Source organism: Berghia stephanieae, chromosome 3 (genome assembly GCF_034508935.2).
Source record: "Berghia stephanieae isolate SIO BIC M18660-M18661 chromosome 3, UCSD_Bste_1.3, whole genome shotgun sequence".
Taxonomy (NCBI): Eukaryota; Metazoa; Mollusca; class Gastropoda; order Nudibranchia; family Aeolidiidae; genus Berghia; species Berghia stephanieae.
In genome coordinates, this window is record NC_088362.1 from 67,483,652 (window position 1) to 67,501,831 (window position 18,180).

The following is an 18,180-nucleotide window of genomic DNA, read 5'->3' on the forward strand; positions in this document are numbered from 1 at the left end:
TGAGCAACGTTAAAACCTTGGAAAAGGTTTAAAACTCATGTTTTTCTCAACATAATGTTTGAAATGAGTACCTGACCTAAACAGTTCTGTCTCTGTTGAAAGGCAATAATAATTACGCCTTACAGGCTACATATCTTGTCCTACATGTTTCGGATTGCTGTTGGAATGAAAGTCTTTGTAAAGCGCTTTGAACACAGTTAGTGGATATTGCCCCCCCCCCTCCCCCCCCCGCCCCCTCAGTAAGTGGTCAACTCTGGCGCTTTGTCAATTTTCATGTTTACAATATCAATCACAGCGCTGATTTTGAATCGATTAGACAATATCTGAAAAAAATGATTGGTTTGGTTTGCAAAACCGAAAGTAATGAACAATGCTAGTGGTCGACAGACCTCCGGAAATTTCCTCAAGACGAACTTATACGTTCCCCATGCACGCGTTTAACAACACGGCTTGATTTGCGTGACTCAATCCTGGCTGCTGATCTTTCTAGTCGTTAATATTTCAAAGACGTAGGTAGAGTGTTATGGGGGGGGTAACGGGTCACAGCAGGACGAAGGGCTGAATAGAGAGCATGCATTATAGATGGGTTCCTCCTCTTATGCCATTGTGTATCGTCCTATACACGATAGATACATACCTACGTAAGTACACGCCTTGCATTGACACTACCGTACTCTGAAAAATGACAGTTCATCATAATTCTTGCCACAAAGTTTTTACTGCAAAAATCCATCGATTAAAATGAACTTAAACTTGTCAAAAAAGCCTGCGTGGTGCGGAGGCTTGGTGTCTCGTCTTGTCCCAAAAGTCAAAGCAATGTTAAGTGTGATCAGTGGCCAAAAGATGACATTGTTATTGCAAAATCCTGGTCCCGACATTGTGTCTTTAGGTAAGGCATTTTACAAATGTTACCCCACTCGACTCAGAAATGAATGAGTACCTGGTTACAGTCATTGATCGATATTCTAAGAGGGTTACGACAAGAAAGACGCCTAACAGGCAACTGGTACTGTATGAAATGGAAATAGGATTACATATTTTGGCCTGCTAAGGAATAAATAAAACATTGTTAATCCACGAAAATGCCTTGCATAAGCGTTCATATTTACTGTTAATTAATTAATTAATTAATTAATTAATTAATTAAAATTTGAGACTAAATTTGAAGTATCAGGTTCTGTACTTTTGTCATGTCATTATGAGTGTCATTTTAATCGATCGATATTTGAAGAATATTATGTGGTCTGGCCGACATGTCCTTATTTCCAGGTCTGATAACCCAAATCCTTATGGACTCATTGTTGTAATGGAAATCTCAAAAAATGACGCAATATAGTGTCCATTACAACAATGTTAAACTAGGCCCATACGTGGATTCGGATGTCAGACCTGCATATATGTACACGTCGGTTATAGAAAGAAAAAAAAAAAAGAAAAATGTTTTTGTCAGGGTGAGGTAATGAAGGATAGCGACGGAATCAAATGATAGCCATGACTTGAAAACAGATACAACAACAACAACAACAACAACAACAACAACAACAACAACAAACCCAACATAAAGCAAACATACCAACAAACAAACAAACAAAAAAGAACGAAATTAATATCAATCACGAAACAGAAAAAGAAAGAACAAGTTGTAAACAAAAGAATTGAATTCTCTGGCTTGCTTTGTTGATTTCATTTAAGTAAGATAGATTCAATATTATAATTTGTCAGTTCTGGATATAACAAGCTTGTTAAAAAAAATATTCCCTGATCTCAGCTTTAGTTGAGGTCCCGATTGATAGAGCACTAAATAAGAAGCAAAGCGACCTGTACCGATCCCGGAGTTTTATTTACATATATAAATTGTACAGGTTCACGCCACAAAGTCAGTAAAGCGACAATGAGCAGGACTAATGATTGAATGGATGGAAGTTCAAATAGTGAACGGAAATGTGAGATTTCAGTTTTTTTTCACCTGCAGAAACCATGTCTATTGTCTTCAATGTTACATATAAATCAATTTTTCATTCTTATTTTTTTTTAAACTACAAAATCGATTTTTGATAACGACATCATCCCGATCTACCATTTTGTGACGGTGGGTCACAATTTACTCTTTCACATTTAGAAGAAGCAAAGTTGACGTCACTCAGCTCTTTGTTATTGTTTTTAGACAGTTATTTTTATGATAAGTACTCACAAATTTCTACCAATCAGACTAAAAACGCTAAAGGTTACATATAGTTTTTTTTTTTTTTTGTATTGATACGTTATATCCGGCTGGCGGGTTTTATGAGCTTTTTTTTAACCTGAACACAGTGCATCAATAGTAGAAGTTGTTTGTGCTTGTGCGTTGTCCTTTTTGTACTGCCGTTTATAACCAGCCTATATTCCAAGTTAATTTTAGTGAGGTTATATTTGTAAAGTGTCCTATCCAAGGTCACAAAGTCAGATAACGTGCTTACAAAATCATCCATCCAATCATTCACCCTGCTCATTGTCGCTTCAGTTTTCCATCAACGACCAAAACAGCAAAGGGATAACATTTCATTTAAGTTCCAGATAAATCAAACTGTTTAAAATTAAATCATAGACATTGAGCTTAAAAAAAATAATAGCTTTTTATAAAGAGCAATACCCACTAAACGAGCTCAAAGCGCTTTACAAAGGGTCCCTGACGAAAAGCAACATGTAGAACGAGACATGGTGCCAGTAAGGCTATATTAGACTTTCTTCCGACAGAGACAACGCTGTTAACGGCCAGCAACTAATTTTACACCTGAGTACGGTGAGAGAATGTGAGTAAAGAGCCTTATCCAATGACTCAACTTTGCGCCAAGCGATGCTTGAACCCAGGACCTTCCGATCCAAAAGCGAGTGTCATACCACTCACAAGACCACGTAGTCGCTATAGCTATATATATATATATATATATATATATATATATATATATATATATATATATATATATATAGAGTTGACGCACACAAACACACGTGTATACATACACACAGGAGAACGCTCAAGGACTAACTCACCCACGCACATAAAACGCTGGAACCAAATGTATTGAACTGATGGACATAACTATCAATATTTAATGAAATACATAGAAGCCAGGGCAATACTGTGGTACGTTACTTCAGGCGTGGGTGAGATGATGTGTGTGAGACTACCAAAAGGCCATTAGTACTTACATAGTATCAGCCCCCCCCCCCCCCCCCCCCCCCCACAAACACACCCCCACCCGCCCTACAATTCACAGATGATTAGGTTGTCAGGGCCACTGTAGACATTACCAAACCTTGGATATAACGGAGCTGTTGTGGATACAAAATTATATCTTTCTCCAAAGCATATCAGCCAGAGAAATCATTCAAACTCTAAGATTAAATAGAATACTGTAGAGATGGTAACAAGCATCTTTGGCCTCAGTGATGACTCTTTAAGGTTGCTTTCAATCCTTAGCCGGGAGATGTTTTTTTTTTTTACAAAATTTATGTGACTCCTCGACGCAAAAGGGTGCTATGTGGGGATGAATGGGACCCCGAAAAGTGAATTTATAATTGGAATGATAAGAAATACAAACTTTGAGTGTTATCAAAAGAGATTACATTTACTGTCCAACGTACAGGAAGGAAATAAACCCCAAATTTCAAATTTGTGGCTATACAGTATCCTGCAGTCATATAATTCATTCCGACATAATACCGCTTTGAGGTCATGGGTCATACTTTATGATTTTCAATAATGAGCACGAGTATAAGAAAAAAGCGTTGATTTTGGGAGAACATTACTCGTTACCCCTAACTTACTAGAAAATCATATTATTCTTTGTAAAAATAAAATAAAAACTAGCTAGTCTAGACCTAGACGTGCAAGAAATATTGATCCCAGAAGACATCCCGTCTCGGTCTGCTGAATAGGTCATTGGCTAACGCATGATGACTTTTGGCAACATCGACACAGATAATTTTTGAGAGCAAACGGTCAAGCTCAGTGAAATGATAAAAGAAAGACAGAAAATAGTACTTTAATCAAAATAAAACAAACAAAACAAAACATATATTAATCTATTGGAAAGGTATAAGAGAATTCTTGCACGCTTGTGTTTTAAATTTTAAACTTGGACCTAATGCGGCGATTCAAAGGTCAAACCACAGTTGAAATTAGCTCATAATCTTTGGTCATATGAATATAACAATGAAAACACCGCGCCTGGTCTCAGAAACAGCTTTCATTAATTTATTGCATAGTCATGTGAAGAGAAGAGAAAAAAAAAAAACCCGGGGTAGGCACTAAAACAATATGGCAGTCTGGGAGTTGATTGACGCTATACGTCAAAACTTTCTAATGAAAGAGAGAGAGAGAGAGAGAGAGAGAGAGAGAGAGAGAGAGAGAGAGAGAGAGAGAGAGGGGGGGAGAGGAGAGAGAGAGAGAGAGAGGGGAGGGAGAGAGAGAGAGAGAGAGAGAGAGAGAGAGAGAGAGAGAGCATCTAGATTTTCTACAGCAATACCCCCCTACCCGCATACACACATCAAGTCAACTCATCTCTCACCTGTGAATGATGCCCAGTCTATGAAGGTAGTCGACAGCAGAAACAATTTGACCAATGTACTTGACCACCTCCTGTTCCTGGAGACGTTTCCTGGCAGTGATGTACTCCATCAAGTCACCTCCCCTTTAATAGTAATAAACAAAGCATAATAATAATAATAAATAATGAGTATCACGAATAGATCGACGTTAAGTTATTAATACTTCTACTACTTTAATTACAATCTTGCTAGTAGTAGAAGTAGTAGTAGTAGTAGTAGTAGTAGTAGTAGTAGTAGTAGTAGTAGTAGTAGTAGTAGTAGTAGTAGTAGTAGGAGTAGTAGTAGTAGTAGTAGTAGTAGTAGTAGTAGTGGTAGTAGTAGTAGTAGTAGTAGTAGTAGCAGTAGTAGTAGTAGTAGTAGCAGTAGTAGTAGTGCAACCTGATTATCATCATCGTCGATGTTAACGTTAACAACACCATTATCATTATCATCCTCATCAGCATCATCATCAACAACACAACCATCACAACTACCATCACCATTCCCAACCACAATATCATCCATCAAATTTTCTATCATTATCCTCAACACTTTAAGAGATCAAACCAAGAGTTGAATTATTGCGAAAGTGAGATTGTTATCAATATGTTATCAGGTATCGATCAGAAATATAATAACCACAAGCACTAGATCCAAACGATAAAACCCAAGTACAATTCAGCCCCCCCCCCCCCCCCCCCTTCCCCCATTCAGTTATTTACTTGTCAAGTAAATGGCTTGCTAGTGTTAAGCCTAAGCGGAGTCAGTAACTTTTAAAAATCGTATTTTATGACCGTTTTCTAGCTCCTGACTAGCTACACTTTTGCCTAGAAGTGGGCGTTGTAAGGACAGTGACTATTCGGCTATTTTGTGCAGGTAACATCAAGCTCTCTAGTACACGATGACAGGTAAGATACCAGCCTTCATGCTTTCAACACAAAAGCTTTCCAAAGAGGAAATTAGCAACACATTCGGTAAAGATAAAATTTCGTTCCGTTTCATATTTGAACTTACTTTTGCCATGATGAATCAAATCACGTGACATTGACTATCGACTGATCGGACTACAATGATGTCCATGGTCGACTGTCAATTCTATATTTAGGCCAATGAAAGTTTAATTGAAACTCAAAAAAATTGAACCAAAACAAACAAACAAACAAACAAAACCTCAAGTGTGTTCTGATGTATCACATTATTTCAGTCAGTTACAATGCCAGCAGAATAACGTTTGTCTCCACTATACTTTCTAATTGTTTTTTTTTTTTTCTTTGGTTGTTCTTTGAAGCGAACCTTTCCACTTCGAGTCTCCGTTCACTTGCAACTCGCGAGCCGATTAGATTCGCGTTTTGTTTTTTTAGTTTTTACCCACAAAAATGTGTACTTTCGACGATCTGCACTTATCTTACTGTTTTTTTTTTTTAAAGCCAGTGTCAATAGCAACAGGACACTTTTAGCCTCTGTCATTCGTAACCGACTCATTTCCCTTCCGAATCGAAGGAATCTAAAAATACTTCTATTTATTTATTTATTTATTTATTTATTCATTTTAACATATTTGGCAAAATTTGTCGGGTCTTTTTTCTCCTCTTAACTCAATTTTACAATTATTACTCCTTTTCACTTACTTGCACAACTCCATGACCAGGTAATAAGAATTGTCTGTTTCCATGACCTCAAGAAGGGAGACAATGTGCGGATGTCGAACCATTTGGAGTAATCGCCCCTCGCGGCGGAGGTTTTTCCGGACATAATTGTCGGTTTTTGTCCGTTTCTTGTCAATCACCTTAATGGCCACCTGCAAAAATTAGAATATAAACAAAAAAATTAATATAAACCGTACATGAGTACATTTACAAAACGTCTCTGTATATTTTAGCCAGAAAACTTTCATTTCATTTATCCATTGATTAACGTGATCCTCAATCAAAAAAAAAAAAATAAAATAAATAAAGTTAAACTCTAGACTTCAAAGAAGATAACCACTTCCGATTTTGTCAATTGAAGCTTACTAAGTAAACTCAATCACAAGATGCACAGGTGCATTCTAACCCACAAACCAAAGTGGACATATTTGCAGGTCTGATAACTGAACACAATTATGGACTTTTAAAAAACATTGTTGCAATAGACAATGTTTTTTGTTGGTATGAGAGTATTTCCATGACGACAATGAGACCATAACGATTTGGGTTATCAGACCTGCAAATATCTACTCGTTGCCTTAGACGTTTTTGATTAAGATGAATCTGATTGAAAAAAAAATACCAAAAAGATTTTAATGTTGCAACTTATCTGTCTGCCATATTTTAGTTAAATATACGGCTTGACAGTTTGACATCATAACTTGTTTTCGGTGAATCAATACCAAAGTCTTATCTGTCTGCCATATTTTAGTTAAATATACGGCAAGAAAGTTTGACATCATAACTTGTTTTCGGTGAATCAATACCAACCTGAATTAACTAATTTGCAATTTTATGTGCACGTTGATTTAACCATTCGGCATTGCTTGTATAAGAAGGGTTGAATAAATTGCTTCTTCTACTCTTTTTGGCCGCATTCTTTTGAGCTCATAATGCCAAAGGAGATAAAGAAAAAACAACGAAAAAAAAATAATTAAAAAACCCCCAACAAACCAGCCCAAAACAAAACAAAAAAAATCTACACAAAAACCCCAATGTTTAATAGAAAAAAAAATGCTCAAAGCTCACCCTGTTCTATACACGTATTTTTCCGACGTAACACCAGATAAAAGCAAAAGGCCCCATGTATTCCCAAATCCTTTATTTAATATGGATTTAAACACAATGTGTTTTTTTTTCACAATGGACCTTTGAAAGTCTTGTGCAAAACAATAAAAGCATTCCTAAATTGTTAATTTTAATGTTATTTAGAGACAATTGTGCAAAGTCGAACTCTGATATAAACTAAAGCAAACCCAATCAAGCTAATAAGACAAAGCTAAAAAGTCGGTCGTACTCTGAATAATGCATTTAAAAAACTGGCCATAAAACTCTCCTTCAAATATCGATCGATTAAAATGATCCACATCTTGTCAAAAACTTTCAAACCTGGGACTTCTGGAAAGTCTTCAAGAAGCTCTCAGACGATATTTTTTGACAAGATAAAGGTCATTATAATTGATCTATATTTAAAGGACGAGTTTTCTTGCCAAAATATTTCAAATGTGTTTTTTTCCCCAGAGTAATGCATACATTACTTTCCGGACATTGAAAAGTGCTTTTGGCCAGAAAACTTGTACTTTATACTATATCGATAGATTAAAAGAACTAAATTTGAACCTCCTTTATAAAAAGTCTAAAAGCCCTTACATTTCTTGAAAGTCCCATGTTTGAGATTTCTGATATGTCGTGGATATATGGTGAAAATTATTTCTGGCTAAACTGGAAAATGCACTTTTTCAGTGTACGGTACTATTGCACTGCGGTTTCCAAGACCTTCTAAATTACAGAGAATGTTAAAAATGTATTGAGTTGATTTTTATACGAAAATTCAGAATGAACGAACTGACTCAATAATAATGCTTCTAACTCTGATCTGACAAAGAACTCATTTTAACATTCTTGTAAAATATGAATGGCATTCTATGCATTTGACTCCTATGAACAATGTGGTAATGTGTAAGGAAATGTTTTTATGACGTCGGTTACGAATATTATGTCATTGTTCGATATTTTCATTTCCATTTGTTTTTGTTGTTTTTTGTTCCAAACGTGACGGCAAATTTGAAACAAGTACTACCGTACTCTGACAAAAGACATTGAAAAATAATTTTGGTTAGAAAACGGTTGCTTGATATTATAAATATTATATCCTAATGAACTCAACTTTTCAAAAAATATCTTAATTCTCGGATTTTCTCATGAAATTTAAGTCAGGTCAAAATGTCGAGTATTTAACTGAGCTGTACTGCTCTACTTTGTCATTAAACATTATTTGCATTTTGTCTAGAATTTAAAAAAAAACTTAAAATCAATTAATTAAGTCAATTCTCAACTTGTCAATTAGTTCCAAACCCGAGACTTCAATGAAGTGTAAAGCTTCATACTTTTTCACAAGTTGAAGGTCAGTTTAATTGGTTGATATTTAAAAAGTCTACGGTTATGTCCAACTATTTTTCAGAATGTCCCTCGTTAGAGCATGGGAGATTTGCCAATAATACATTTACGTATCATTAGCCTTCAATATCTTGTTCTTTTTTTTTTTTTTTCTTTCTTTTTTTCTTTTTGGAAAAAAGGGGGGGGGGGGGGGTCCACTTGTAAATGACGCATATTTTCTCTTTGGGTAGATCTAATGATAAACCCAACCCCCCCCCCCCCCCCCCCAATCACACACACACACACACACAGACACACGCACGCACACTCACACACACACGCACACACACCAACTCATAAACCCAAACACTAATACTGTCGTATCATGACAAAACACGTTTAATTCACATAAACACAGCACTTTTATTTCAAATATCGATCGATTGAAAGGAGGCTTTTTTTGTTTGTTTTGAAACGTCAGATTTGAACCTTTTTAAAAAATAAAATGTGAATCATTTCAATCGATTGATATTGAATTAAAAGTTTTCTGTTCAAATTGTCAAAGACGTGTTTTGTCATATTGCTGTCGTACCATAAAAAAAGCACATTTTAAACAATTGGCCAGAATACTCGTCCTTCAAATATCGAAGGATTATTATAATCCTTATCTTGTCAACAACTCTCAAACCTGGGACGTCTTTGAAGACTTCCCTGAAGTCCCAGGTTTGAGAGCTTTTGACAATATGAGGGCCATTTTAATCGCTCGATATTATAATTGAAGGTAGAGTTTTCTGGACAAAATGTTATAAATGTGTTTTTATTCCGAGTACTAAGTTTCGGCAGCATAGATCATTACAACGATATCATAACTGAATTGACGCACAAACACTTCACCACCCATAAACCAACAAAAGGCTTGACTTTAAGTACCCTACTACATATCAAAGTCAGAGACTTTATGATACTCTCACGTTTGCACTCCCCTCCATTAAATCGTCTTCGGTCTGATCTGAAAGGCAAGCTAGGTTGGACATGTCTAATATTCTGATGGGTAAATTGAGTTATATTAGCAAACCGAAATATTACACTTTACAGAAGATCTGGTGCGACTCCCCTGTCGACTGTATAGCTAGGTCTACTAGATCTGGAGGAAAGTACTTTGTGATAGACTCGTGTCTCGTAAGGTAACAATAAATTGTCATCGTCCTAAGATGCAAAGAAAAAACCCCGGATAGAATCGCGGAAGCGAGGACGAGAGACGCATGCGCACAACCAACATGACGTTCTCTCTCTAATAACTTTTCCGCCGGTGACGTCACAGACTATGGGTGACGTCCAATTAAGGGACGCTACTCTTCCGCTAATCTCATTCCCTATTAGTTAAGATTCAATATGACAAGGTTTAATGCAGACCATAATATTATAAGACTAATGCGATTAAAATGTACTATTTTCAGAATATCTGAGCCCATGAAATCAAATTTGTTTAAAGGTTACAAACAACACCAATCGTGTCAATCTAGTGTTGTGTCTGGGTAGGCAAGAAGACGAGAATTGAGTTTAAAGACAAAATTATCAGATTTGAGGGGTGGGGGTTATCAGATTTTTCAATAAACCTAAAACAATACAAAACAAAACAAAAAATATTGTATTCATTCGCCTAGTTGAAAGCATTTAATTTAATATGGCTGGAATTTTTTTCGGTCGCCATGCTCACCCAGGCAATTTACCAGATTGATTCAAAGCGTAATCAATTTAGTGTTGTTTTGTTAGCAAGAATGGGGAAGAGTTTAACTGGGCCACATATTATAATCAATGGGTGTCGCGGTGGTGTAGCGTTTTAAACTCAAATTACGGCCTACATTAGATCTTAGGGTTCGAGCCTGCAATGTGACACCTCGACTGTATGCCCCAAGAAGAATCATTTTTGCACATTTTCCTCTATCCACCCAGGATTGGGAGGCTTGGGTTGTTAGTCCTGGATACATGTCAGTTTGTCACAGGTCTAGTATGTCAAAGACCCAATTTGTCACAGGCCCAGTGTGTCAAAGACCAATTTTGTCACAGGCGACCCCGCCTCGCCTGTGCCCTGTGTGATGGATGTTATTACTGCCTCTTTCAAAAGTAGTAAATGAATGATTGATTGTGTGAATTGAACTTTGTTTTTCAAATTTTATTTAACGGAAAAACTCTCATTGTTGAAATTTTACAGAGTAATTTTCTTTGATTTGGATACAAAAATGAAGAAATTAGAAACAACACAAGCTGAATTGACATTGTAGAGGGACTATATCTACACACCCATTTTGACTGCCATCAATGATTAAATACGTATATAAAATAACAAAGCGATATCAAAGATGATATTATATCGCACGCAATTTAAAACTAGGTCTATTAAATTATTCAAAAGTCAAGCAAGGACGACAGAGAAAAGAGAAGGAGATGGTTCGACAACATCAAAGAGTGGACGGACATTAGCCTATCCTCTTGGTGCATTTTCATGGTGGCCTGTGACAAACGGGGTAGCCCCGATTTTTTTTTTTACGATAAACTTGTATTTAATTCAACAGTTACTATCAATTTCTCTGTTGCTTATTACGCTAGAGAAAACCAGATAAAATCCGACTCCGCGAGCTTATGCCTGTGAGAGATTACTAAAAAATATTACTTCAGACACCACAAAATGGTTCTGAAGTTTTGGAAAATCCAAATCCAATGAATTATAAGAAATCAAAATAGAACAAAACAAAAATAAAATAGAACAAAAGCGAAACAAACAACAACAACAACAAAAAATAGAAAGAAAAAAATAAAAACAAATAAAACAAAAAAAAAAAAAAACAAGACAAAGCGATCGATCTAACTGCCTTCGAATCTGTCAATAAATTCAGTTTTCTATCTCCCTGGGACGCAAGACAGGCAATTTGACACAGCATAAAATAGGGAGTTGATTGATTCTGAAACCACCTTTCCTTTGTAAACACGTGAACTCAACACCTGCGATACAATTTTTACGAGCAAGGGCTGAAATCAATCGTTGTCGGCTCTAAAGCGATTATTACTTGCACCGGCTTTTAAAATGTTGGATCAAATTGTGAAATTACTTCATTATGCTTGAAGAATAACAAGGAGGTGGGTACGAAGAAATGATCAAAAGTAGGTTATATTGGGCAGATTAGATGGAAAGGAGGGGGGGGGGGGGAAGAGGAGGTAGACTACTTCGAAATTCTCGTTCCAAGTCATAAGCTCACTTACTTATTACTGGCAAAATACTTTTATGATTTCGGAGAAAACAATTGTAGGCTCATTTCTGTGTGCATATTTATTATGTTTTGTCATGAATGTGTTTGTTGTTTTGGTTGGTTTCAATTATGTAAAACGCCGCAGAGCACGATAATTAATTGTTGTTTTTCGTGCTAGATAAGTTTACTATTTATTATTCATTCATTTTCAAAATTGTGACGTATCATAATAAAACGGTTTTACAAATCCAGGTGTGCACATTAGCAGGTCTGATAATCGAACACAGTTATGGGTTTGATATAACTTTGTTCTAATGGTGAATTCTTTGCGTCAGTTTGAGAGCATTTCCATAACAATTTGGGTCATCAGAATTACGAATAAGTGCACATCGTATCATGAATTTGATGTTTAAAAATGATTGACTTTTAATTTAATCTTACCTATAAAATACGGGTTTAATGAATATGTACTACTGCATAATTGAGAAAATAAACCAACCCCCCCCCCCCCCCCGCCCCCTCCACCGAAGGGAAAATCCCTTAAATTTCCATCTCTGGCCATTTAGACTTTAGCAAGGACTCAACTTTGAGACGTCTAAGATAAGGATCTGACAAAGTGTGTTTGAAACAGTGCTAGGTAAAGCAAGAAAGAAAATACAAGAAAAAAAAAGCCATCCCAAAAATTCAGTCTTTCCCAACTCGAGACCTCAGACCTTATGATGATGGGATGTTTTTTTCTTCTTGTATTTTTCATTCCTGCTTTGTCCACTGTTTCATACACACCTTTTCAGATCTTTATCTCACACAAGTAATAAAGAGGCCCGAGCATACGCTCCAGTAGATTTTATATTATTTTAATGAGTCAACGGGTAACCAAATCATCCTTAATTTATGGTTTGCAAGTTACACATCATCATCATCATCATCATCATCATCATCATCATCATCATCATCATCATCATCATCATCATCATCATCATCATCATCATCATCATCATCATCATCATCATCATTATTATTATTATTATTATTATTGTTATTATTATTATTATTATTATTATTATTATTATTATTATTATTATTATTATTATTATTATTATTATTATTATTATTATTATTATTATTATTATTATTATTATTAATTATTATTATTATTATTATCGTTATTATTATCATTATTTGTATTCTTCTTCTTCTTCTTCTTATTATTATTATGAATGAATGAATGAATATGGTTGCCCTGTGTCTATGGACGGTTGCTATGAACAATGTATGTGTTACTTCGAGTGTGTGAGTCTGCTTCTAGTATCCAGTTAGTAATTTGTTTCCATACATCTCTGTCCAGTGCAAGTGTTCTTAGCTTTTGAAGGTGATCATGTGCTGCTATGTGGTCTTGTGGTATGACACTTTCGGATCGGAAGGTCCCGGATTCGAGCTTCGCACAGCGCATAGTTGTCCTTGGAAAAGATTCTTTACTCACATTCTCTCACTGTAGTCAGGTGTAAAATGAGTACCCGGCCGTCAACAGCGTTGTCTCTGTCGGAAAAAAAATTGTAATATCGCCTAACAGGCGTCATGTCTCGTTCTACATGTTACGTGTTGCTATTGGTCATGGGCCCTTTGTAAACCGCTTTGAGTACATTTGTGGATATTGCGCTATCTTAAAGCTCTAACTCTAGGTAAGGTGCTGAGGCAGTTGGATGTTTCCTTGTGTTGTTGAAACCAGTTCCTTAGTTGTTGTTTCTAAAAATATTTGATATTTTTTGAGATCTTGATTCAATGTTGTTGGAAGTGAAGCTGGTGTACGCCCTCTGTATTTGGCTCCTTGTTTGAAGTAATCATCCATCAAGGTTTGTGTTGGAATATTTCCATCTTCTTGGAGCACGTTTCCGAACAGTTCCCATATTTGCTGCGTTATTCGCGTAATGACTGGTTGTAATCTGCATCTGTCATATCACATCATCATTACTGATTTGTCTGGCCAATGTACCCCAATAACTCGTCTCAATTGTTTGCGATGAAGAGAGTCCAGGGTGTCCAATTTCCCTTTTTTCTTTTTAACAACCCACGTACCACAGTTGTACATAAGGATTGGCAGCACTGGTGCTTCGTAAAGGTGTATTCTTTTATTTTCATTATTAATGGTCATCCTGTTCCAAACATTGTATAGTTCTCTGAATGCAGTTTAAGCTACCACTTTTCTTTGTTTGTTGTCTTCATTCTCATTATGGCCTGCTGTATCAAATGTGATATCAAGATCGTCTGCGTAGATCAGTTTGCGGGTAAGGAATTGAGGAATTGGGAGTTTTGTCTTAATTCTTTTAGTGCTGCTTCAAAATATACGGTAAAAATAATTGGGCTCAGACTGTCTCCTTGGGGAGTTCCCAGCGATGTTAATTGTGCAACTGTTTCCGCACCAGAGGTAAATGTAAGTGTTGTGTTTGCCAACAGTGATATTATTAGTCGGATATGATTCTTTTGAGAAATTAGTTTAGTACCTTCTAAAGCTTTGTTCTGCATTTTGTAAGCTTTGTATCAAAGGCAGAGCTCACAGCAATGCCAAATATAGTGAACTCTTCTTTGTATTTTCAGCTTTGGCTTTCAACGACCTATGAGCCAGTACAACGTCACTGGCCCTCTTATCTTTTCTGAATCTTCTCTGTGTCGGAGACAGATATTCCTCCAACTTCGATCTTATTCTGTTGAGTGTTATTATGCTGAGCAGTTTTCTAAGTGTTGAAAGAAGAACAATTGGTCTTAGAGTTTCTAATGGTCCCTTTTTCTTGTTTGATTTATTCAACAGAATTAGTTTACCGGGTTCGAACATTCCATTAAACATATTAGCAATGGCGACTAGGTGTGGTTCAGTTAGATATTTTAGCTATGCTTATATGGTGTCAATTCCCGGGGCCTTGAGTTTGATAAGTTGGTAAATAAATAGCTGTCCTAACCTCAAGATCGTTATTGGTTCTTCCACTGTTGATTCGGGGTATTCGAATGGTTCCATCTGTTGGTCCCCTTTGCATTTATTCTCGAAGAAGGTTTTAACAGCTTTAAATATTTTCATGCTGTCTGGGGCTATTTCTATTCCCATTGCCATTCTATTAATATATCTTAAACTAATTGATGTTTTGAAAAAGGAGATTATTATCCCTGGACAAATATAGACTTGTATATTGATATTTCTACTAGCAACGCATATACATCAACTAGTATGGTGTACAATGACCTGACACATTATCTCATTTTAGCCAGAAAAAATTACTTTAAATTTCAGATATCGATCGATCAAGATGGCGTCAAATTTGTCGGAAAAAATTTATGTCTTAAATCTGACCGAGACCTCAAAGAAGTCTCAGGTTAAAATTGTTAGACACTCTGAGGGACACTTTAATCTATCGGTGGGTGATGTAAAAGTTTTCTGGCCAAGATGTCCAAAAAAGTGTTTTATCAGGATTTGTCATTACAGTAGGGAAACTACACACTTTCTTTGTACACGCAAGCTAACGATAAATGAATGGAGCATTGCACCAATGAATGGGCACGGAAACAATGGAACGCCCTGTTTTGTTTCGGGGGGAATGTGTTCCATAAAAGAATGGAAAGCAATGCATTGTTTACAAAATTACATTGATCCTTTACATTTTTTGGTTTGGTTCTACTCTAACTTGATATAAATTTTACATTTTTCAACATGAGACCAGGGATAACATGCTTCCGTGAAGCCGGGGTTGAAAAAAATCTCAAATATCGATCGATATAAATAACCCTCAGCTTGCCCAAAAATCTCGAACTTGAGACTTCCTGGGCTTTCAAGGTTTAAGAATGTTTGAAAGAGGGGTGTCGTTTTATTCGATGCCTATTTGAATGACAAATTTTTGGCCTAGAATTTATAAAATGTGTTTTTTTTTCAGAGTTACTATCTATCCCTCGGTGAAAACGATTGGTTTGAATATAGAACCTGGTACAATCTGGAAAATAATAATTTCAAAGCGTTCACTTTCGTTTTTAAAGAGTTAACGACCTTCCGTCTATAATCAGCCAATAAATAACCAACTTATGTCAAAACTATGCCATTATTCTATAAACAATAACTCACTGCCAGCTCAATATCCGAGCGAAGCTGCCTCTTAAATATTAACCAGTTAACTGCTGGGCTCTTAAAAGACATGTATCTAAAAATTTGGCCAAGAAAAGTCGTCCTTCAAATATTAATCGATTTAAATGACCCTCATCTTGGCAAAAAAGTCGCGAAAGTCCCGGGTATGAGAGTTTTTGTCAAGATGAGGGTCATTTAAATCGATCAATATTTGAAGGACGAGTTCTCTGGCCAGATTTTTAAATACATGTTTTTCCAGAGTACGCAGTTAACTGGTTAAGAAAGTCAAGTTGCAAAGAGCTTGGTCCGTGATTTGACGGACCGCAGCGAAATAATATGATGGACATACATGCCAATCTTAGATTTGCGGCATGTAACTGTGTTCCTAGTTGAACTAAGCACGGATTTGAAGGAATATACAACATCTAGGGTATTGATTGTTCATGAACTTGCTGTTTCTGTTTCTTGAGACACTTTGTAAAAAAACAGATTTCAATTATCTCAATTAGTTACTTTTTTTTATGAATGAATGAAGATGGCAACCCCCGAAACTCACGACCTGAGAAAAAAAAATGGCGATAAAGATTGATAAAGCTTTTCTATGGCTTGCGTCTTATCCGTGCTTTCCCTATGCAGGTTCACAAATTAATATTTTACGAAAGGTCACACTATTTATATTGAATTGAATTGGTCTAATTTATCTACGTGGCCAATGATTTTGTGCAGCTTGAATTAACACTAAAAACCAGCGAATATTTTCAGAGCCACTTGTCCAAAGGAAAACGTATTATGTAACGGATTACTATTTAGAAATCTAATGGACGGTACAGAAATAGAACAAAGTCTCTTGAACAGGGATTTTTAAAAAACCAACAGTAAGTCCTATCGTCTGTTTCTTCCAATAATTGAAAGTATTAAAATCTACGTGTCCTTACTTAGTAGCCTAATGAAAATCCAAATTGTTATTATATCCTCATTGCTGAATATACGAGGCGCACGAAAAAAAAAACCCAACAAAAAATATAATCCATTACAACAATATTAAATTATTGAGGCCATAATTGCGTTTGGCTATTAAACATGTAAATATTATTTACACGTAGATTACCTCATCCAAAGTATACATGACTCAATGACAAAACTTGATTTGATTTGACTTGAGCTGCTATAATATAGTGCAATATCTACTAGATATGCTCAAAGCGCTTAACAATGGGACTCTAGCCAACAGCAATACATAACATGTAGGACGAGACATGAGGCCTGTTAGGCGATATTACAATTTTTTTTTCCGAAAGAGACAAAGCTGTTAATACTCAGGTACTCATTTTACACCCGAGTAAGGTGAGAGAATGTGACTAAAGAGTCTTTTCCAAGGACTCAACTATACGCCGCTCAGAGCAGGACTCGAACCCAGGACCTTCCGATCCGAAGGCGAGTGTCATACTACAAGACCACATAGCCGCTCAACTACTATTGATTACAATCTACGGATTTAAAAAATATATATTATCTAGTTATTCAAGTTTTCATTAATTTATTTCACAGCCCATCGGGTTATCAATCATCCCATTCATTTAATCGGTCTATTTGAAATATAAAGACTGGCATATCGGGCCCGTGACTATTTGCATATCTTTTTATAATGTGTTTACTCAATTCAATTAATTATGAACACAGCCCCTCTTTCAAATACTTTCTCTTTCTCTCTCCCTCTCTCTCTCTATCTCTCTCTATCTATCTTTCTCTCTCTCTCTATGTCACACACACACACCCACACCCACACACACACACACACACACACACACACTCTCTCTCTCTCTCTACCTCTGTTTTATTCTCTCTCTATATATATATCTATGTCTCTCTCTCTCTCTCTCTCTCTCTCTCTCTCTCTCTCTCTGTGTGTATGTATGTGTGTGTGTGTGTGTACTTATCTCTCTCGCACCCAAACACACACACACACACACACACACTCTCTCTCTCTCTCTCTCTCTCTCTCTGTGTGTGTGTGTGTGTGTGTATGTATTTGTGTGTGCATATGTGTGTATGTGTGCGTGTGTTTGTAAATTTGAACCGCCCAATGTTATTGGGTCTATTATTTATCCGTCATGATACTCTACCGCAGGTTGAACTTTTTGGTTGATAATGGTTTTAAATAAATTTTTTTTAAATCTGAAAAATAATTTTATCATTAAAGAATAAA

At 36.1% G+C, this 18,180-nt stretch overlaps 1 protein-coding gene across 6 annotated transcripts in view; it reads right to left on the bottom strand.

Annotated features, from left to right (window-relative positions):
• LOC144968263 (uncharacterized) overlaps nucleotides 1–18,180 on the bottom strand; it is a 71,036-nt gene that overhangs the window by 12,673 nt on the left and 40,183 nt on the right. For all 6 annotated transcript variants that reach the window (XM_078906448.1, XM_078906445.1, XM_078906447.1 and 3 more), the window contains 2 exons: nucleotides 6,198–6,367; nucleotides 4,551–4,673 (listed from right to left, as the gene is read on the bottom strand). In XM_078906448.1, the coding sequence (XP_078762574.1) occupies nucleotides 4,551–4,673; nucleotides 6,198–6,367 (293 nt within the window). The remainder of the gene's footprint in view (nucleotides 1–4,550; nucleotides 4,674–6,197; nucleotides 6,368–18,180) is intronic.